Genomic DNA, 23,514 nt, shown 5'->3' with positions numbered 1-23,514 from the left:
CATTTTTTAATGCTCACGTCTTCATAGCGGTCGCCAGGTTGCCATTATGGGACGCTCCTCACAGATGCGGTTTACCTTTCAATACCATTGCGCTTTATTTAGATCCCTTTCCATTCAATTTGCCTTCCGCTCATCCGCTTTCTTGGCAGCGCAGGTCAGAGTCCTTCTTCCGATGCGGAGCCTCTCTGATGTGTGCGCCCTCTGTGTGGCGTAGTCTTGTTTTTATCTGCCCCTCACTTCAGTCTTCCTCGGTAACTCCCCTTTTTCTACAGTGCCACGCCTTTTCTCCTAACTTTTTCGGTTTATTTTAGAATTAAGGCATTTATTTTGAGACAATTTATATTATTATATACAGCTTTTATTATGCACTATGTCTGAGGAGGAAGATAATCAATTGTTCAAAGAGAATTCGAAGTCCTTTATCAAGGATTCTTTTGAGCAGGATGTCTCAGTCTCTATGCTTGACGTCTCAAACCATTTAGAAGCCTCTATTTCCAAGATGCTTTCTTTCTCCAACGAAGGCCCGTCTGTAAAGGGAAGGAAAAGTGCAGCGACTCTTTCCGGGAATTCTAAAGGTAAAAATTGAAGTAAAAATTGTTACACCTACCGAGATGTTTCACTGTAGGGGCCCTCCCCTTCTCCTATACATAGATCTCATTTAAGAGACACTAATGGCGATAATGATGGTGTGTTATATGACACAGATAATTTGGACAGATCTGCGGATCCTAATTATTATGGGCCTCTGGAGAAAAGACAAAATATTTCTTCTCATGATGGTGGCGTTTCTCACCCAGTGTCTCAAGAATTAGTGGACCGCCTTGGGGAAACCCATGTTTAAGCACTTCATTCACCATTCTAATTCTACAGAATGGTTCCCAGATAATGTAGCGCAATGAGTTTCTTTTTATTTGAGCGATGCTCTGGACAGGACAGGACAGGACCACTAGAAACCAATTAAAATCTCAGTGTCCTAGTCCTTCCCTACCCAATAATATCACAGCTACCCCAGTCATTGACCCAAATATGCGGATGTTCTTTTTTAAATTTGTCAAAGACCCTAGGAAAAGAGTGGACAGAGCCTGGTCCAACTGTCAGGAAAGGATGTTGGATTTGGTGGGTCTCCTCACCAGAATACTGAATTTTAGAAAGGTTAAAACGGATGGCACCATGATAGATCCCGAGACTCTTTCCAATTGGGCCCAACAGGCTATTTGCATTTTGGGCAATGCAAATGCTCTCTTCTCTCGGGGTGAAGAAAGCCTATGGCTAAAAATCGACTCTAAACTTGGCTCTCTTGCTTCAAAAGAGGAAGGTCCCTTGGTAAATGGATTATTGTTTGGAGACTCTCAAAGAGTTAGGAAAATGTGTCCACTTTCGCTACCATAGACAAAGTCCAGCTTGAGGTGAAAAAGATTTGCTCCTCAGGTTTTCTATAGGGCCGGCAAAGGTAGGAGTCTGGTTGCCAGACGTTATTCCAGCATGGGTAAATACCCCAACAGAGGCTCCTTCAACCAGCAATCTCAAATGGAGGTCTAGTCTGGATACAAACCTCAATTTTATCCCCGTCGCTCCAGAGGTTTCTGGTCCAGGGGATTTAGAAACAAAGGAGAAAAATATGCAGGTAACACTTTTCAGTGTCAGCCTTCCTCCCGTCAGAGGCAGATTGTCTTGGTTTCTAAATTCATGGTTTTCACTCACCACAGATTCCTGGGTAATTCAGTCAGTTCAGAAAAACAACAAGAAGTTTCATCTTGTTTTAAATCTCAAAATCTTCAACAATTTTGTAGTATATCATTTAAAAAAATGGAGACTATTCTCCATCTCAGGGATATCCTGCTTCAAAACAATTGATTGGTCAGACTAGACCTTCAAGATGCTTACCCAACTGTTCCGATTCAGCCTTCTCACAGAACATTTCTCCAGTTTTAATGGGGAAAATTATTTTTATCATTACAAAACTCTTCCCTTTGGTTTGTCTTCAGCTCCTTGGTGTTTCACAAAGATTCTCAGACCGGTTGTGGCCTCTCTCAGAGCACAAGGAGTTCAACTTATTGTTTATCTCAACAGTTTTCTCATCGTGGCCCAAGACAAGAATCTTCTCCTTTCTCATTGACCTCTTTGCCAAGATCATCATCTTTGTTTAGGTTTTCTTATCAATAATAAACTCTAGTCCCTTCCCAACAGTTGGAATTTCTGGGTTTTCTGATAGACACTTCTCGTTCTATCCTTCAACTCCCTCAACACAAGGCCGCTCTCATAAAAAATTAAATCTGTCACTCCTTAACTCTTTCTCACTTCTCTCTGAGGTCTCCAGCCTGTCTAGTATCAATACAAGCAATTTTTTCTAGGCCCTCTTCATTATCGTGCCCTTCAAAGATTAAAATTCCAACATCGTAACAAAGGACTCGCCTATTCAGATCAAGTTTCGTTAGACCCAGAGTCCAGAAAAGAACTCCTTTGGTTGCTCACTCAGATGCCGGATCAGGAGATTAATTTTCTCTGCCGCGCAAGATCTGGTCTTAGAATCCAAGTCGGAAAGGTTGGGGTGCAAGATGTGATCAGTGGTCAACTGGAGATGCCTGGTCTCAGAGGAGTCCTTCTTGCATATCAACAGTTTAGAGATGCTTGCAGGTTCCTTTGCCATCCAGTCCTTTACAAAGGAAAGGGTAAGCTGCACCATTTTCCTGAGAATGGACAATCTGACAGTGGTCAAATATATAAACCATGTCATGGGTGCGAAGTCCAAGGTTCTGACATATCTCACCAAACATTTTTGAGGGTATTGCTTACAACAAAATCCCTCAGTCAGAGCAGTTAATCTCCTAGGGAATGTAAACGGTGTAGCAGACTGGTATTCCAGACACCTTCAAGATTGAAGCGCTTAAATGTTCAATAGTCTATCTTCTATGTTTAGCAACACGTCAATAGAGCCCTTTGCCCCTCATCTCCATTCTCAACCTCCTTTTTTCAGCTGGAGATCAAGACCCTCAGGTTTTGGCTATGGACGCTATCCTTGCTATCCTTCAATCATGGCCACAGAGCTCCTCTATAGCCACCCCCCTTTCTTTAATTTGCATGAGTCCCAGCTCAGACATGCAGACAGCACTCGTCTCTGGTACTAACACCTTTTGGCAAGCTCAACTTTAATATTCAACTCTGTTGCAGATGGCTTCAGACTTCTCCGTTTGGATTTTTAATTTTCCCAATTTATTGCTCAACCCTCAGGGTCATCAGCACAACATGATTTTAGAAGGTTCCCTTTTTCTGATTGCCTGGAGAACTTTGGGTCATCCTGGAGAACCCCAGGAATTTTGAAAGAAGCTATCAAACTCATCCAGCTTGGGCACCTGGCACGTCAAAAGTTTACAGGTCAGCCTGGCTCACCTAGCCTGGTGTATGGACAGGAATTCAGATCATTTTCAGGGAATGTAACTCTGGTAGGTAATTTCCTAGCCTTGTTAGCGTATCAGTGGGAAGCCCATCATACCATCAACACTTCTAGATCGGCTACTTCAGTTGAAAATGATCAGGTGGATGGGAGACCCATTGGAGAACATCCTTTGATTTGTCGACTTTCAAAGGAGTAACATATGTTAAACCTCAGATTCCCAACTATAATAAAGTGTGGACTCTCAATTTGGTATTGAGATTGTTTAGTGAATGGCAAGACAAGGTATCTCTCCCACACGCAACTTTCTGCAAAGTTAACAAAGTTTTATGCTTACTTTCATTTTCAACGTGTTTCAAATGCTGGAGCTTTAGATGTGGCTTCTTTCCATTACTCTCCTCTTGGAGTTTCCTTTCAGGTTCACAGACGTACCAAAACAACTTATCTCCAATTCATTATCCCTTCTAAACATGCAGTGCAGATCTGAGATTTCCCTCTTCTAAATAAATTGCTCATTTCTTTTCAAAAACCTCATAAACCCATTTACTCTCCCACCTTAGCTCGTTGGGTCAAATGGATCATGTCCGTAGCTGAAATTAACATGGATTCTTTTGGTGCCCACTCAGCCAGGAGGAGGCTTTTTGGGCAGGTGCTAGTTTATATGACATTCTCAAATCGGCAGACTGGTCCAACGTAAATACCTTTTTATTGTAAACCAACTTCACACGTGCATAATATGAACCTCCGTTCTTGTAATAAAATTGAAATTTTCCTAGCCTTGGAGTCAGAAATGCTAGATTTTATTAAAAATATGGAGGCAAGTATTATCTCACCATTGTCTGCAGTACCAGCACCTTCCTCCAACGTTGAATCTTCTTAATCCGACTGGACTTTCTCAAATACAGGGCATAGAAAATTTCCATGGCTCTTTCTACCATAGTCGCTTTGATGCTCCTTACTTTTCAGATTGCTTCACGGACTTGGTCACCATGTTGCTTATTTTTTATTCAGTTCTTTTGTTTACTTTGACAGTGCTCGATTAACTCACTACAAGAAAAGAGGATGTGTTTGTTGCTCTCCGTCAAGATAGTTATTGGGTTACTAGACATCCTATTGGATGTTCTTATTGTGATGTCATTTAGTAGTGCTAATGTTGACTATTTTTGGAAATTTAGTTCTTGCTTGGCTGCTGTTTAAATAAAGCAAGTAGAGACTGCATAATACTAGCCTCTGTATCTTCAATAAAATCTAACTTTACTGACAACAAGGCTAGCAAAGTCTCAATTTATTATAGTTTTCATAGAAGTAACTATATTCATCTCACATCATGTGCAAAGTGCTTTGATACGAGACTACCAACCTTCCCTCTTGGCTTCCACCTATGAATTCTCCAATCAATCTTTCACACAGTAATCCAAGTAGGGTTCCTCAGCCAACCTAAGCCTGGATTGCTCGGTTTCCTTTCCAATTGGCCGTTTTTTTAAATGCTGTGATTGAGGATCTCCCACAAAAGGTTTTAAACCGGTAGCTTTTCCAGACATCCTGTTTTTGATGTTTGGTTCACTTCTTGAATTTTCTCCTCCCCAAAATGGGTCAAATTTTTGGCCGCCACCCCTCCCCCCCCTTACCCTGCCACTCCCCCACCAGTTGGCTAAACTGTCAAACACAGACCGTCTTTTAAATAGGCCTAATAGTCAGTCTTAGGTGCTGTGGGACAAATGTAACATTCTTAACCCCATCAATATTTAATATTGTTATATTTAAAAAGCCTACCTTAAGTTCATTATAATCAAACTAATCAACTCCTTAGCCATCCCTCTCCAAAAATAGTTGTCATAACTATACTAATATATATTCAAAAGTAGCCAAACACAATCAGTGACAACGCCCAATACCTTGTGGGCCTTCTCTTTTGAAAAGCCACCCACTGCTGAAAATTGTAATACAATTAGTGAGATTCAGTTACTTTCAAATTATATTTGTCCCAAAAATAATATACCCAAGGGTGTCATTTTCTTGCCCCGTGTCATTCTCTTTGATCATTTTAACAACAGCTTACATTGCTTCATCAGAAACACAAAAATATGTTCCACTTCTTACCTTATGCAAAGCACTGCAGCGGAGTGCTTTACAAAAACTAAGACAAAAAGAAAACGGAATCTTGATCACCGAAATCCGACACAAACAAAATAAACAGCACCACAGAAAAGGGAACATGATTAGATAGGCTATCCAATCAACAACCTGTATCGGACACATCATGAGAAGATGGAATGGCAGCAGAATCTTTCTATGCAGTTGATAACTCGAACAGGTGCTTGTGTGAAAAAGAGGAACGATTGGGAGAACACAAACCTACAGAATTCAACAAAAGCAATACCTGAACAAGTCTCACATCTGCAACTGAGAACTCAACGCATGAATCAAAGTTTGAATTTATAACCCAAAGATCATTCATGAGATTCTTAAAAATTATGCTGCCAGACAAGGACAGCAGCAAAAAGCTTTATCGGTCAACACAGAACTCTTGATTGGGTTGAATGGGATTAACTATTTCAAAACGGAATAAGGTTCCAGAAAATGCTGAAATCTATCAAAGTGGTAAAAGTGAGCTACTGAAGTCTATCACCAAAGGTTAATTGTGTGACTGCATATAACAATTTCTAAAAGATAAAAAGATTGCCATTCCCCCTACATGTTATAATCAAAGAACTATCATTTGAGGTCACAGAAAACGAAAGTTAGAAGACAATACAAGCATTGGCATAGCTAATAAATCTTGCTTAAGTCTTTGCCAATATATTTTAGCCATGTTCTACTTCTGGCTGTATAATCTCACAATTCCAATGGCCCTGCTGACAGTGCAGAAAACTTTAGGGCACTGGTGAACTCCTAGGCCCCTTTATATATTTCCAGGTAACATTTATGTTGCAGACCTGACCAACAATAACACAAGATTACACAGTAAGATTAATTGTAGCAGCGCCTACTGCCCAAAAAAAGATGAAGACTGCCAATAATGATCACAAGAGAGGCAAGTGCTAGGGAGCCCTGGTTAGGGCATGGAGTGCTACAACATGGAGGCAACAGAAGCATGCCCACGGGATAGAGTAAAGGAGGCAGGCAATGGGGATAGCAAATGAATAGGACAAGGGCATGGGAGAGGGCATGGGGGCAGAGCACAGTAGGAAGGAGGAGCAAATAAAAACATGCAGGGGTAGTGATGCATGCAAAACCCCAACTGAAATGTAAGGGGTAAAGAGGGCTTTTTAAGGGAACCAATAATTTACTGACCCTGCGGCATGATTTGCCCTCCCCCGCATAATCCCAATGGCCCTGCGTATAGATCACTACAAACACTGAGTTGAAAGCTTGTCCCATGAAGAATCAGCAGCTACCCAGTAATGTGTAAAAAAAAATAAAAAACCATTAGTTTATATGAATAGAATAGGCTTGTTAAAAAGTTTGTCGCTCCTTTAATATTTAGATTTTGTAATACAATCAGTAGGTTAAGCTGAACGAATCATTTGCTATGTGTTGAAACGCTGTTAAAAAAAAAAGCTGGTCGCTGATCCACTGCAGAAAAACTGCTAGCATTCTATACACTTGAGCTAAAATGTGTGTGTTCGCCGGACAGTGTACAACAGCCATAATAATGTCAGGCAGAAAAAAGTAATTTCATGGGCTGGAGCAGTAATGGAACCAAAGATTCAGAAACCTCTGTGCGTTGTAAGCTTTAACTCCCACCGTTTTAGTTTTTTTAAGTTCTGGCTGTTTCAGAAGCTATGTCTTCAACAATGTCTGAGGCAGTACTAAATGAAACAAGTAACATGGCAGGAGGGGGTGAGGGATGGGTGCACCAGGCACATGGAGGAGTGGGAGGAGCTGCAATGCTTCATGCGCACCACAGCAACCTGGAACAACAGCATTACAACGAAAACTTAAGCAGCTACAGGTGCCAAAGCTGAATACAGGCAACCAGTAACACGAGCAGGAAACAAACACAAAAATTGTTTCCCAAACGAACTGATAAACAACCAACGCATAAAGATGCAGTACTTGGTCCCTTCTCCATGAGAGGAAACAAAAGGAAAAAAAAGGAGGGACAAAGAGGAAGGATTCACCACTGGCAAGCAAGCATTTTGGAAGGACATGCCAAGTAACACATAACAAGCATTTACAATGCAATGGTCTCGGCATTGATAAAGTTAGAGCTATTGGCATTGTTCATGACATTATTTTTGTTTATGTTTTTAAAACATTTAAAGAAACGGCATTGTTATTTACAATGTCAATAGCTTAATCACTCTCAAATGCGAGACCTATTGCATTTGCACCCACACACAGATTAAGCTATTGACATTGTAAATAACAATGCCGTTTCTTTAAATGTTTTAAAAACAAAAACAAAAATAATGTCATGAGCAATACCAATAGCTCTAACTTTACCAATGCCGAGACCATTGCATTGTAAATGCTTGTTTAGACTCTGTGAATGGCAGTCCTGGAGCTGTTTTGGGGGCGGGGTGAAGAATCGGAAATTATGAGAGTGGGGGTGGGGTGTCAAAGGAAGAGGCCACGCTTCAGTGGGAGAAAGCCTTGTGGCACATTAGGAAGTGGGCGTTGCCGGGTCACTGGCGAGAGGTGTCCACTGCAGGGGGAGGGGGCAGGACTCCCTTCAGGAGCGAGGGGGGGGGCACAAATTAGTCAGTACATGAGAAGGCAAAGGTGCAAATTGGGACCAGTAGACTTGGGAAAAATCAGCGCCTGACAACGGGAGGGGGTGATGGTCAGGGGGACATATGTAAGGATGGAGAGAGATACTCCTCGAGAAGGCGGGACAGCGAACAGTGAAGGCACGCTATACAGCCCTGCAGAATGAAGAGCCGCAGCGCCTAGATGCGACGACACCGTGGGAAAGAAACACACCCCTGCCCTCCAAGTGAAATAATAAACACACCCCGTGCTCTCCAAGCCAAATACGCTGCATTTTCAGACAGTGGTAAAACTGTCTTGCGAGCCCAACTGCCCCCTCACGAGCAGTTTACAAGGGAAGTCATCACCCCAGGCAAACCATGTCCGAGAGCGCTACCATTGTCTGGGACATCCCGGGTGCAGTGTCTGCAAAGTGGTCGCCCCCCTCCCCCTTAGCTTGCCCAATGAACACAGCACGTCCCCCCAACAGGCACATTTGTTTACTCTGGTGGGGGGCTGAACGGGACTCGCGCGATGGTGATCACACACTTACCGTTCACGTCCGCAACAGCCGTTCCTTCATCTCACGGGCGGGGGGCGGCCGCAGACAGTACTGTCGGTTCGGCTGACGAGGGGGTCTCAAGCGTCCCGCAAATCCCTTTTCATTTAGGCTCCACAAACTCCAAATGGGCCAGGAAGAGGCGTCCTTCTCCGGGCGGCAGCGTTGTCTGTGACAAGAAGGGTGAAAACCAGAAGATGCCCCGCTCGCTGCCGACCAGCTAGTACACCAGGGTGACACTGAGGTGCAGGGCACAGAAGAGCACCAGCAGGCGGCATGCCTTCTGCAGAGAGGTCCCCGGCAGCAGCAAAGAAGGCGGGGGGTCTTTCATGCCAGCGGCAGCCGCGGAGACTCCGGGGCGAGGTGGCCGCACCGAAGAGTAGGGGAGCGAGCAGAGCTCATAAGAGCGGCGCGGCCAACTTTGCCCTCCACCTCGGGAAGCCCATGAAGAGCGCAACTCTGAGAAATTTGCTTTGGGGTGGGGGAAGGGGAGGGAGGCGCGGCTATGATGTCGGTCTCGTGTAGTGTTGTATGTTTCTTTATTGTCCTGAGAGAGAACTGTGTTTCACGACGTTGAGCAGTACAACAAGAAGACCCTTGGAGTGGTGAGGAGAGCAGAGCAGCAACCGGACGAAGGGGGAGCGGACGATCACACCACTGCCTTTCTCCGAGGCTGAGCAGAAATGCCTCGGAGAAACGCAGCGTCGTTTTCGGATTCGGGGGCGTGTTTTGCTGTTGTCTCCTCCCTGAGAATTTTCGCAAAAACCACGCCCCCCGATCCGAAAAGGACGTGGCATGATTGGAGTGACCGGACCTCTTCTCCAATGGCTGGCCAGCATTTACTAGGCCAGCCAATGGAGAACAGGGGAGAAGAGGGGCGGGTTCAAGCCCCTCTTCTCCCAAGTCATTATCTCTCGCGAGCGAGACTGCGCAAGCGCAGCCATCGCTAGCCGAGACCTAAAAAGCGATGTAAGCCCACAAAGTATATACAACAGGTGTCGGAGGCTGAACATAAAAATAATAATGGGGGCATTATCAGACCCAGCAATGGTGGAGGAAGCATGATCCGGTAAAATTTTAAAGGAGCTCTAAATAGAAGATAAACTGAGCAAAAGTTAAACTTTTTCCTATCACAAACACTAATGACCACAAAGTCAGAAAATCTACTCCACATGAAGCAAACCAATGGTTTTGTAGCCCCAAGTCTTTAATGTGAGGTTATCAATGCTGTGGATAACCATGGCAATGTTTGTCCACTATCAGTATATTTTCCACAAATGAACAGAAAAGACCATAAATTGATCTTGGAGGTAGACCACTCATCGAACAGAACATATGCATTGTGGTGGTGGAAGGAAGCTTGCCCAATGTGAAGAAAAAAACATTTGTGACAAACTTCCTGCCAAAACACACACACACACACACAGATGATATTCAGGCCTTTGCCTTGCAAGGTGAAATTAAAATGTCTGTTTTAACCATGGAAAATGTGTGAATGCCTTTATTAGCTAGGAAAATCCTGATCATACTCCCAGACAAAGCATTTCCTACACTTGGTGAAGCAGCCCGGGTGTGGGCACAGAGACAGCACTGTGCCATTACTGCCTGGCTGAAAGGTGAATGCAGAAACAGCAGTCAGTACTTAGATTTTCCCAAAAACTAGACTTAATGATCTATGAAGAGGCTACAAGGACAATGCAACAGTACATCTCCAGCACTATCTGGTAAGAAGCTGGAGGGCAGAGAGTCAAGAGGGCTATTAACCTTGCCATAAACTCTTCGCTCCATGTGATCCTCTGAAAATCTGTAACATTAAGGGTGTACTCTAGCCTTTCTTGTGGCTCTACGCTTCCCTAGACCTCTTAGTGGTGCCCCTTGAGCCAGCCTGTGCTCTCAGCTAGAGTGTCAGATTACTCTCTGTGACAACTGGGCTCACAGCTAAGCCCAAGCCCTTCTCCCTGTAGGCCTTAGGCTTGGCAAAGTTTCTCTTAACCATAGAAAGTGCCTGCCTCCATTATCCGCTTGCAGGGTCAGGATGCTGGGATAATGCTGCACAGTGGTTTATGATGGATGTGCGGTTGTGTTCAGACGGGTGTGTGTCCCTGCAAAGGCTGCCTGGCTTGAACTGCTGTCTATCCCATGTACTAGGCCCAAACATGCCTCTTGACAGGCATGCTGTGCAGGGCTCCTCCCCCTTTGCCAGTTCTCAGAGAATACTGCTAGAACGCCAGACCACTCTCAAGCAGACTGACATGAAGTTACCCCATTCTCTCTAGCTCATCCGACATCTCCATTACTGACCTAGTATGAGGCGTAAACTATTTTCCCCACAGACATAACATCCCCCCTACCCTAGATACAAAGCTAAATCACCCTCCACCCACCTACCTCCAGTGCACTTTCCTATCTGTGCCACGAAGGCACCTTAGATTGCACCTTAGATTGCACTCAACACGCAGTTTATCAGATGTCTGTGTCTAGACCCTCATGTAGACATACTCTGGCTCCCTTTCTGCCCATCTCTCAAGAGGAGCTTGCTGTGCTCTGCCATAAGATTAAATCAGGCTCTCCTGCTGACCCCCTTAAGCCGGACCAACTTTTAAAAATCTCTATTTGTGTTTCTACCGTCTTTGAGCCATTTGATTAATCTGTCCCTGTCTACATCTGCTGTCCCTAGATCTTGGAAGCAAGTGGCGCCTTTGCTGAAAAAGCCCAAGCTTGATACTGCAAAATCGGAGAACTTTCGACCCATCTCCCTATAAACCCTGGGTCTCCAAGATTTTGGAGGCCTATATTAATTTCATACTTACAGGTTATCTGGAGGAGAACAACTTACTGGAACCCTCTCAGAATGGTTTTCGGCCAGGTCACAATACGGAGTCAGCCCTCCTAGCTGTGACCGAGCATTTGAGGGGGGCTCTAGATGAGGGTTGCACATCAGCACTGATTTTGTTAGATCTCAGTGCCACGTTTGACACAGTCTCCCATCAGATCCGGTTGGAGGAGGTGGGCATCGTGGACTCTGCCCTGGAGTGGTTTGTCTCCTTTTTAGCAGACAGGACCTTCCAGGTTGCAGTTCCCCCTTTGGCTTCCAAGATCCATTCCATCAAATATGGGGTACCGCAGAGCTCAGCTTTGAGCCCAACATTGTTCAATCTATATGTTCAACCGTTGGCAGTAGTGGCAAAAAGCAGAGGGCTCACAGCAGTGTCTTATGCAGATGACACAGTTGGTTGTGGCACTCTCGGATGACTCTGGGCAGGACGCATGCAAGTTTGAGGGATCTGGAGATCATTTCTGAGTGGATGACTGCCAACTGTTTCCAGCTCAATGCCAACAAGTCCGAGGTACTGCTGGTCGGGAGAGACACCGAGCTGTGGAGTGAGTGCTGGTGGTCTGCCAAGCTGGGCTGTGCACCCATCCCCAAACAGGTGGTAAAAAAATCTGGGTGTGGGGGTAGACTCCGCCCTCAGCTTTCAGACAGAAACAAAGAAAGCAGCAGGAACATGCTTTGGCATTTTACAGGGGCTCAAACCGGTGCTAGGGATTTTCGACCCGTCGATGAGGCAGATGATTGTCCAGGCTTCCATTCTGTCTATACTGGATTAAGCCAATTCGCTCTACTTGGGAGCCAACAAGTCAGAAATTACAAGACTGCAAAGGGTCCAGAATTCTGAGGCTAGAACCCTATTGGGTCTGCCCCAGACATGCCCTACTTTCAGTGCTATCCGTCGGCTACATTGGTTGCCTGTGGCTAAACGCATAGAGTTCAAGATCCTTTGCATGTCTTTCAAAATTTTAAATCTCTCCTCTCCAGAGATCTTAGCCAATCTGCTTACACTCTACATCCCCTCCCGCCAACTCCGGTCTATGGGCCAGCATCTGGCAGTTGTTCTGCGGGCGAGGAGGGCTTGTGCTGGTGGACGCTCCTTCTGTGTATTGGCAGCCAAACTTTGGAATGTGCTTCCCATCGCCATTCGCAGCGTGAAAAACTACCTGGCATTCCGTAAGGCAATCAAAACACACCCCTTTCCTCCACGGTAGGCTGCTTCTGTTGTCTATTGATCTGCAGTTTTCTGCTTCAGCGCTGGGAAGCCCCTTTGCCGGGGCAGCTGTGCGCTATATAAAACCGCATAACAGAACACTATATACATGCCTGCAACTTCTCCCCCATTCAAGCAGATTCAGCGTTAAATCTTCCTTAGTCTTTCACTAATTAGTTTACTGGTCCAATAACCTGCTGGTGTCATTTGTCAGCAGTTTGTGTGTTTATGTAACAGCAGGTTTGTGAGTGTGTGTAGTTTGAGGAATTCAGGAAATTATTTAGCAGTAGCAAAATGTAAACTGTATGTTGAAGGTTAAAACGTGAATTAGATGCCCCTCGAATGTTATTTGGATACTTACTTAAAGGTGGAATTTGCTGTTCACGTGTAAAACGTCTGAAATAATTAAAGAAGTGATTAAGCAAAAACAAAACTATGGGGGTGGGCCTGCAGGTCACTTGTTCTAATCACAGTCACAAATGGTGTGTAAATAGACCCAATGGGGAGAACAGTGTACATTCCTGCAGGTCACAGATTCTAACACCAGTGAGGTAGCTCAGTGATGTAATACACTCAATGCCAAGGTTATGTAATATATTAAACACATGCTTGAATCCTCATCTCAAATAAGAGTGTAGAGGCACCTACAGCATTGATCTGGTGTTACCTGTATATCACAGATAACAATTCTAATGAAGCCGCTCCCTCTCAGTTGCGCACTGACATGTACCAGCAAAAAATGGTTAAAAACAAAGAAACTTAATAAATCAAATAGAAATATTTACTCCCCAACTGCACCAATGTTCCTCCCTAGAGCACCTTAAGCTCCCACCTCTCCCACGTGACATGGAAGACATGTTTATGCAGTTAAATAGGTTTACTTTAGTAGTGATGCAGCGATTACTTCTGGCCCAATTCGTCCATTTTATCGGTAGTTAATTGCAAGTGCAGGAGCAGGTAGTTTGATACAATGTTTCTGTGCACCGGAGTGGAAAGTCAGGCTAAAGTTGGAAAATTCAAACTAAAAGTTTTGTTGTTTCCCTGCTTGAGACACCAAGAGGGGTAATGACAAACAATGCACATAGCAAAACTGCTTGATAAGCAAAGTTCTGTAAGATATTAGAGAACAGCTAGCCATCATATAGCCAAACAAGCATTGGCCAAGCCAATAGGTTTCGCCTACTTTCTCCCCCCCCCCCCCCCCCCCAAGACATGTGGCACAAGCTGCTTTACGTGCTGCATTCCCAAAGACTTGGGACATGTCCCCAGGGCTCGGTTTAGTAAATTCCTCCACAGAGGTTAATAAATTGTTGTATATAAATAATCAAATGATACTCCAGATGTTGTTCCAATTTGCTATATTGTTAGTTTCACAACATAACTTGTCTTGTTGATTTCACAATGTCTCTTGTATATTCGAAACCACTACATTTCCCAACATGCAAGTTGCTTAATCAATTCAACTGTCCCAATGCATTTCGGCCAGTGATGGCCTTCGTCAAGGGAATATCTGTAAATAATGTGAAAATACGCTACTCGGTAGTCAGGCTTGAGATGAGAATATATTAGTCAGTGGGTATTTACAATGTGCCATGCGAACTTTAATCACTTCAGCACGGCGCGGTAATTGAAGGTTCCATTGAGCGGGCGGGGCCGTGACGGAGTGGTTCTGTCATACGCACTGCGCGACCGACGCGCATGACGGAACCACTCCGTCATAAGCAGCGATGAGGTTAAAGTGGTGCCGGTAAGTGTTTACAATCACGTGTTATAAATGTTTTTTTGAGTAATCAAGGGATAGAAAGTAGCAACACAAGTGTCAGCCAGCGTACATAAGTTGAGTAGGACGACAACATCATGCGGGTAAAGCCGGGTGGGTTATAACTGACGCGCTCATGTTGTAAAAGTGTGACAATCGATGTGAACATCATGCGGGTAAAGCCGGGTGACATAGATATATTTCCGTGATATGTGCGTGTTATGAAAAAGTGACAATCTTTAAATCCAAAGGCACGAATCTAATACCAAGTAAAAACCCATTAAAACACCGAGGTACAAAGCTGAAAGAAAAACTTCTTTGAACTTAATCGTGCATGCAGTGTAGATAGTTTACGGGACGACGTGTGATTCGATGTTCAAGTCTCGCGGTATAGACCCGCGTTAGTGAATCTTATTAGCCGTTATGCTGGTGACGTGCAGTGATAAACAGGAAAAATAGAAAATGGACTAAAGTTTAAAGCCCAAGTGTAGGCGGCTGAATTCAAAAGGTGAAACCTTTATTGCCCAAGCTAGGTTTGTGCTCTGTAGCAAGGCAGAAATGTATGTGGTTGAGGAATTGTACGTGAAAAATGTGTTAAACATAATGAAATAATCAATATGTTAAAACAAACAAATGAATTAACACTGGTTGCATTCATAATAATACTATCGAAGCAGAATAGGTCAGTCACTATCTCTGTGAAATTGTTCATTTTAGGTAACATTGAAACTCCATCCGGTCATTCATGCCGGATGGGGCCGGAGGTCAGCGTCAGCACTAGTTGTGCACAGCCCACAGAAGAGGCTACGCGCTCACGGCGGCCACGCAGCAGCCTGAACCCGGTACTGAAATAAGGTAACATTAACCTTGAGGTACTTTTAGACCTCGTGTTTACGAAGTAACCCTGTAAACCCTCCTTCAGAACTGGGTATAACCAGTTCTCATAACCACTAGGTCCTGAAGAAAGCCCAACGACCCCCTTCTGGGGCACTGGAAGGGCAGAAACATGTCGACCTTTTTGATCTGGACACTAACAAGTGCAATGGCTACATAATTTGACCTACTGCACGATTTTTCTCACTTTTTTAGAAGTCTCCTCACACACCGGACAGAATAAATATCAATTTTGGGGCAGTGTGAGAAAGACATTTTTAACGTCACAATAACACCTTTGCACGACCATTTCTGATCACTACTGAAAAATCAGTGGTTCCCTCCAGGTGGAGGAAGCATTACATAAAAAAGAGACCCAATGAAAATGCTGACACGTATAAACAAGGCGGAGAATCAAGATAAACTGCCATACCACCAATAATACGTGATTGAGGGTTCTCAAAACACCAACTTAAGGTACTGACGGATAGAACGTTCCAGAACCCTTTTTTTCAGTTACAAGTGATCCATTCCCTTTGATTAGGAGTTCACATAGATTGTCACTCTTTTACAACATGAGCACGTCACAGTTAATACCCACCTGTCTTTACCCGCATGATGTTATCGTCATACTCAACTTATGTACGGTGGCTGACACTTGTGTTGCTACTTTTCTATCCCTTGATTTCTCAAAAAAAACATTTAGAACACGTGATTATAAACACTTACCGGCACCACTTTAAAGTTCGCATGGCACATTGTAAATACCCACTAACTAATATATTCTCATCTCAAGCCCGACTACTGAGTAGCGTATTTTCATATTATTTACAGATATTCCCTTAACGAAGGCCATCACTGGTCGAAATGCATTGGGACAGTTGAATTGATTAAGCAACTTGCATGTTGGGAAATGTAGTGGTTTCGAATATACAAGAGACATTGTGAAATCAACAAGACAAGTTATGTTGTGAAACTAACAATATAACAAATTGGAACAACATCTGGAGTATCATTTGATTACTTGTATACAACAATTTATTAACCTCTGTGGTGGAATTCACTAAACAGAGCCCTGGGGATATATCCCAAGTCTTTGGGAATGCAGCACGTTTCTTTCATGATGTCACTCATGTTCGGAGAGTGATACCCAAGCGTCACTGAATTAAAAAATTCTTCAAAACTTAAACTCACCATATCCTGGCTGTGCACGTACTACTATTATATAACTAGCTGCTTTACAACATGGCTGAATTTTGCTATGATGCGAACATCATCATAGTTTTGTAATTACAGGGGATTTGTGGTTAATACAACAAATGCAAAGCTGCCGACCTCGGAACTAGAGAACTGTGTTCGAGTCTCAGCGTTGGCTCATCATCCTGCGATCTTAGGCAAATCACTTAAGTCCCCCATGTCTAATAGAAGAAAAACATTGTTAAAGTGCCTATGTGTAATATAAATGGTGCTCATGTTGTACACCAGAGTGACTGGAGTGTCGTAACGTGTAGTGTTGTTGAGTAGTACAATAGAGTTGTGTGACGTGGAGAGGCGTAAAGTGGAGTGTCTCTAGCGCAGTGTCATAGCGTGGAAGGGCATAGAGTTGAGTGGAGCACAGTGTCAGCGTTGAGTGGAGCACAGTGTCAGAGTAAAGTGGAATAGTGTCGTGGAGCAGTGTACAGCAGAGTGGAGTGGCATTGAGGGTGTTGCGTAGAGTGTAGTAGTGTTGCAGAGCACAGCCAGAGTGCACTAGTTTTGAGTAAGGTAGTGTAGAATGCATTAGAGTACAGTGCAGGGAGGTAGAGTAGAGTGCAGTGGCAGCGTAGAGCAGTACAGAGTAGATTGTAGTGGCATAGAGTGCAATGGCAGAGTGGTCCAGAGTGGCGCTGACTGGAGCAGGGCTCAAGTGCAGTGGTGCAAAGGGTAGTGGCGCAGAGTAGATTGTCAGTGTGCAGGGGGTGGAGTGGCGTAGTGAGCAGTGGCATAGAGTAGTGGTCCAGAGTAAATCAGAGTAGAGTGGCGCGGAGTAGACTGTTTCAGAGTAGTGAAGTAGCGAGGAGTAGGGTGGCACGGAGCGAAATGGTGTACAGTGGCATAGAGTTCTGTGGCGTATAGTAGCATTAAGTGCAGTGGTGCAGAGTAGATTGGTGCAGAGTACTCACAAACATTATACCGGGGACCGCAAAATTTGGTCTTTGGTGTGACCGAGGGCCGCACTAATGCCAGCGGGGGTGTAAAGTTGGAGTAGGGGAAGCAAAGCATGTATATTTAGTGGCTGAAAATTGTGCAGCGTAAAACCAAAAAACCTGGAATGAATCCCGGCTTCTCCACTTGACCAAATTGTGTGACCCTGGGCAATTGTTTTATTTCTATTTCCCTCCTTTTTCTTCATTATCACATATAAGAGAAACTTGAAATACAGGACTTCAGGATGTGTGCTGTTCAAAACCATCTCCTGAGCTTGGATGTAATCAAGGCATTGTTGTCAGGGTGGGGGAGGGGGTAGAATGAACTTTTCTAAATTAAGGTTTGAAAACCATCACTTTAAGAAGAAAACTTCTGAAAGCACCGCTAAAACATGATTTACTAAGGTGAAATGGTTCTACAGGTCAATGAAATACATGTATTTTTAAACGTGTCGTCTTTAAAAATGATGGTGTTCCTAAAACATTTGTATTCATGTTAGTGCTGATTCGAGTAAACAGCAGGCCAGTGCTGCTGCTGCCCAGGGGGCCGCATGCAAAGAACAGGAGGGTCGCATGCAGCCCGCAGGCTGTACTTTGAGTATCACTGGTATGGAGTATATTGGTTTTGAGCAAAGTGACAGTGTAGTGGCGTGGACTGCAGTTCCGTTCAGTATCATGCAATAGAGTGGCGTAGACTACACTGGCAATGTAAATCCCTACAGAGTACAGTGATGTGGTATAGAGTGCAGTTGTAGAGAGCAGAGTGTTGTAGAGAGCAGAGTGTCAGAGAGGAGTGGTGCACAGTAGATTAGAGTGGCAGAGACTGTGGTGTTGCAGAGTATACTGTTGTAGAGTGCAGTGATGTATAGTAGAGTGTCATTGAGTGCATTGGTGTAGAATGCATTAGCACAGAGCAGTGGTGCAGAGTAGAGTGCAGAGTGGCACAGAGTGGTGTAGAGTGCAGTGGTGCATAGTAGAGTGTGTGGCATAGAGAGGGGTAGAGTAGAGGCACAGAGTGGAGTGGTACAGAGAAGAGTGCAGTGACAGCGTGGAGTGGCATAGGGTGGAGTGGCTCACAGTAGATTGGGGTAACGTGGAGTATGCATGTTATGTTAGAGCACTGCCATTACAGACAACACATCTTCAGTTAAAATGACAGTTACATATGCACCCACATACAGTTTTACTGATAAAATTATACAGCGCACAAACGGTGTGTGGAAATGACATAACCCAATGTATCGATTTGATCGCCAGCATAGGTCATTTACATTTTGTTGGGTGCAAGATAAATACATAAATATAATCTGTACATCCTTACCCATGCAGCCCCCACTAGCCAGCATGATTGTCAGATAAAGCCTCTCACTTTGAAGTCAGAGAAAGAAAATAAACACCAAGCTTGCTGGAAGCCAAAGCCTGACATTTAACCTCAGTCTTTGAATGCACAGCAAATGTGACAAAATAAGAACGAGATTTAAAGCCCTGTTTACAGGAAGCAAGTTCATGGAAGAAAACATTAAACAAGGTTTGGGCAACGGGAGGGACGGAATCAAGCTGAACAGCCTAAAGCAAATAAAGCCAACAAATAGAAAGCCAGAATATGTGAGTAACAAACCACAAAGCCAACCGTAAGCAACGGGCGGAATGTGTTCCCAGGTCAACTTTCTGAATGTCTCAAAGGCTGCGACCTAAAAACGGTAAAGCTGGAGGCTCACCAAAACATTTCTACCCATCACTGTGAAACGATCATTATGTAAGAGGAATTCCAGCCTGCCAATTCTATACAATCGCCATATATTCAAAAACAACGTAAAGCCTTCCCGAGCAAGTGAAGGCAAGATGGCCTAGTTATCAGATCTAATTTTTTTGAGCACCTTAGATTTATTCACAATCTTGTCCAACTGTGATTTTTTCTTTCAAGGACAAATAGTCCAATTGAAAAAATAATACTCCATACTTTCATTGGTACAGTTGCTTCTAAATGATTTTGTTCTGTCAATAAACACGAACTGCCCAACCAATATACTTTTTAAGAAATATAGTAACATTACTCATAGATTGCTGCCCAAGACAACTTTTGAACCAGCTCATTTAATAGCAAATATAGCGTGTACCACTTCTAAAACAAGCAGTCGATAATTATGGGTTCTTAATACCTACGATAAAAAAACTGAGATAATAGAACAATCTGACATAACTCGGAGAATAGCATTTTCTGTGGGCCCGACCTTGGCAGGGCAATTTGGACCACTGTGTGGACGACATAATTATGGCTATTTCTTTATATTGGAGTTAAGGGGGAGGAAGGAGTAAAATCGACGATATGAATATGCCTATTTATATCTACTTTATAAACAATTATATGAAGCTTTAACAAAAATATTTAACAATAAAAACGTTCTGGTTAAAATAATGAGCAGACCAGAAATAACGCAATCGGCGTGACGTAAACATAAATGAAACAAAATCCTACTTCTGAGTAGAAGAAAACTAGCCCTACAATTTCCCTGAGTTACACACGAATCTAACCTTTAATATGCGGACTTTCAATCCAGTAGTGGTCCCTCGACTATATATACACAATTGATTTTATAACATGATCCAAAATTACATATTGGGCACGGAGTGAACGTTATACAAATGACTCGACTATGCTAACTATCTCTTGAGATGCGACTGGGGTGGACAACACATTTGAGCGCCTGTTGTAAGGATGAGCTGCCTGCAGCTACACGCTGTATGTATTATCGTCTACAGAGACAGCCAGATGGCGAGGCAGGGGCTTTGGGCCGCTAAGCACGTGCACAGCGGCCACGAGACCTGCAATGTACTTTTAGATCCCGTCCCCTCCCTTCTCCGTGATCGTTCTCTGACCTCTTTAACTGAGAGAAACTCCAGTAGCGGGAAAACAAGGTGCCGATCCAGGAAGTGTGCGATCTTCGTGGTGAGATCGTACTGCGCCATCTTGGCAGAAAAGAAAGCTTCAACACCCGAAAACTTTATTAAAGACTGAAAGCGGGACAAAGGCGCGTGAGTAAGGCAGCCGGGAAGTGTCAATACTGGTAGGTAGGCGGGGACTAGAGTGTCGGTGGAAATAGAAGAAGGGCGAACCTGGCTCGGATGAGAGGGCGAAAGACTGTAGACAAACAAGATGGTACCCATAAGATTGAAGCCCGAGTAATGTGACTCGCACAATCCTGCTACGAGTAGGGTTGCCACCGAACACGTTTTCTACCGGTGTTCAGTAGGTTTAAGGTCCTCTTATCTAGACGCTTAGTTTCCTCAGGTGCGCGTGCGCACAGTGAAATCCTGCGTACTGACTTGTCTGTGAGACTTGAATTTCTCAGCTTCCCGCGTGTGTGCAAGTCAGCAGCCTGGATTAACTTCAGCCTTGCGCTTTCGTGTGTTTTGATTCCGAGAAGCGCGTTTTAATCTTGGAATGCAAAGAGATCATACAAATAATTGGGAGAGGATGTGGTCTTGGTACTAGACTGCCGACTTTTGGAGCTGGAAAACCAAGGTTCGAGACTCGGGGTCGACTGTGATTCTTAAATCATTTAATCTCCCTGTGCATACCAAAAATATGAATGTCATTGTGTAACGTAACTCGTGCTTATGTAAAGCGCTCCAGTAACTTCGGGTCGATTTCGCGCTATATAAATCTACAGAAAAAAAAGAAAGAACAAGAAATGAAAAAGCGACGGGGTGTAGGCAGGAGCGAGACTGAGGAATGGAAAAGAACGATACAACAGTGAAATAAGCAAAAAGAAACCTAAGATTCAGAGAATGCAGTCGTGTAGTCAGCACTTACACTACCATATCGACTGATGTCGGTATGGCGAGCCTACAAACACTTTGGTCTTGATGAATCTGCTGTAGTTATTAATGCAGTGAAGCATGTGACTGAATTTATGGAGGCAACAACCTGTTTTAGTGAGTTTATTTATGTGGCGACTCTCTTCTAAAAAAGTGTTTTAGTGACTCCCTTGCAGTTTTTTAAGCTGACTTTAGCGTTGTGTAGTTAAGTGGAGTTAGACTCGTAGCTGCACCTCATTTAGCATAGAGACTGCATAGTGATTTTGAACCGTACAAGGCAGCAGCATTACATTTCACTGTTGAGACTAGGAGTCTGCTCTAAGGATGAAATGGATCACAATAGTAGGCATTTCGTCCCTTTGTTTGTTCCCTGTGGGACACACCAATATAGTGAAGTTTGGAAGACTGTTATTACAGTCCTCATTCTGGTACTCCCATGAAATCTTCTGACTTTTTATGGTATGTTTCTTCTTTTTTGTTGATCGTGGTGCAGCATAGAAGATTGAATAAAAAGACAGGATCTGTTGTATTGTCTATCCTGGTATCTTGGTAAATTCCCCTGTATTCATTCCTTTATATGGAAGCAAGCAGTGTTGTTCACCTGCAAGGGCTTTCTTTGTATACTATTACCAGATTCCAATATTGAAACTAATATGGTGCTAAAAGTCCAAGAAGAAGAAGGGAAGAGCAAAACTATTCATCATCATGACAAGGTTGGTGCAACTATTATTTTCCTTGTAAAGGCACTGAAGTGCCAGTTTCCAGATTTGCCTGGCTCCGTAGACTGCGCCATATTTGAGCAGAGCTTCAGCCCATTTTAGCAGTTTTTATTGTTAAATGCTTTCCTTACTCCCCTCTTAATTTGGATTTTAACATTACTGTGCCAGAGGTCAGTGGTTGCTGGACCTCGGGTTGGTTTTAGTTTTCCCTCATCCATTTTTCATTCTTGATGCACACCGCGAGCGATGCTTGCCACACCCTTCTTATGATGGGCTTTCAAAGTCTTCTAGCAGCACGTCTGCGCAGATCATGACAAGGTTGGTGCAACTATTATTTTCCTTGTAAAGGCACTGAAGTGCCTGTTCACGGAGTTGCCTGTTGTCTCTGTAGGCTGCGCTATCTTTGAGCAGGGCTTCGGCCCATTTTAGCAGTTTTGATTGGTTTATGCTTTTCTTACTCCCCTCTTAATTTGGATTTTAACATTACTTTACCAGTAGTCCTCTGGCGCAGGGACGCATGTGCCAGAGGTTGCTGAACCTCGGGTTGGTTTCAGTTTTCCCTCACCTGTTTTCATTAACGAAGTGCACCGCAAGCGATGCTTGCCACACCTCTGGCCATGCCCCTCATATGACGGGCTTTTAAAGTCTTCTGTTAGCACGTCCACGCAGCGGGCGCGCTGTTGGTGCGTCAAAGGCAAGCCCATCGGAGCCTGGACCGCGCCCAGGCCCCGTCCCCCTGATCTGATGCACCCAGTTAAAATGCAGAGGATAAGTTACACAAGAGAAACCCTCTTCAATCTTGCCCCTGAAGGTAAGCGCCCACAATGCACTACTTTTTGCCCTGCGCTATCGGATTACAACTAAACTGTATATCATGGTTGTAAATCGACTGCTTTTTTATCCGAGCCGCCACAGTGCTCCCAAAATAGTACGGACTCCAGAATCAAATATAAAACGGAGTTAACAAACCTCTCGACCTGTAGTAGCATAACATGCATCTTACTCAATACTAGGTTCTTAGTTAAGCATAACATTGAATTCCATGATTTTGTGGTGACCCATGAGGTCGACCTGATTTTTATAACCGAAACTTCGGCAGGCTCTAACTCTGGGCCGAAAATTGCTGCTGCTACTCCCCCAGGCTACAACTTGTTTCGCCTAAATAGAAATAAGGGGAAGAAAGGAGGAAGGCTGGCGGTGCTCTACCGCAATCACTTTCAGGCAGTTTTCACGCCAGCTCTGGAGGAGGTCCTCAAAGCATTATTTTTCTCCATTGAAATTTGGAAATGTCAGTCTTTCAATGGTCTTTTGGTTTATCAGCCTCCTGGACCGATAACCAGTTTCGAAGATAGACTATGTGCTTTACTGGAATCATCAATGTCGAGCTCTGACTTTACAGTGCTGGGGGATATACATTTTCACATGAAGTCCAGCACAGATAGGGACTCTATTATATTATTAGAGTGCATT

The 23,514-nt window shown here is 43.9% G+C and overlaps 1 protein-coding gene across 1 annotated transcript in view; it reads right to left on the bottom strand.

The window, feature by feature from the left end:
• EIF3E (eukaryotic translation initiation factor 3 subunit E) overlaps positions 1-20,541 on the bottom strand; it is a 277,801-nt gene extending 257,260 nt beyond the window's left edge. Inside the window, exon 1 of the mRNA XM_085605092.1 lies at positions 20,384-20,541. Coding sequence (XP_085461218.1) covers positions 20,384-20,473 — 90 coding nt within the window. The 5' untranslated portion in view covers positions 20,474-20,541. The remainder of the gene's footprint in view (positions 1-20,383) is intronic.
• Between the last annotated feature and the right edge of the window lie 2,973 nt (positions 20,542-23,514).

This window comes from Triturus cristatus, chromosome 5_1 (genome assembly GCF_964204655.1).
Source record: "Triturus cristatus chromosome 5_1, aTriCri1.1, whole genome shotgun sequence".
NCBI classification, from domain to species: Eukaryota; Metazoa; Chordata; class Amphibia; order Caudata; family Salamandridae; genus Triturus; species Triturus cristatus.
This window is presented reverse-complemented; position numbering and strand designations above follow the sequence as displayed.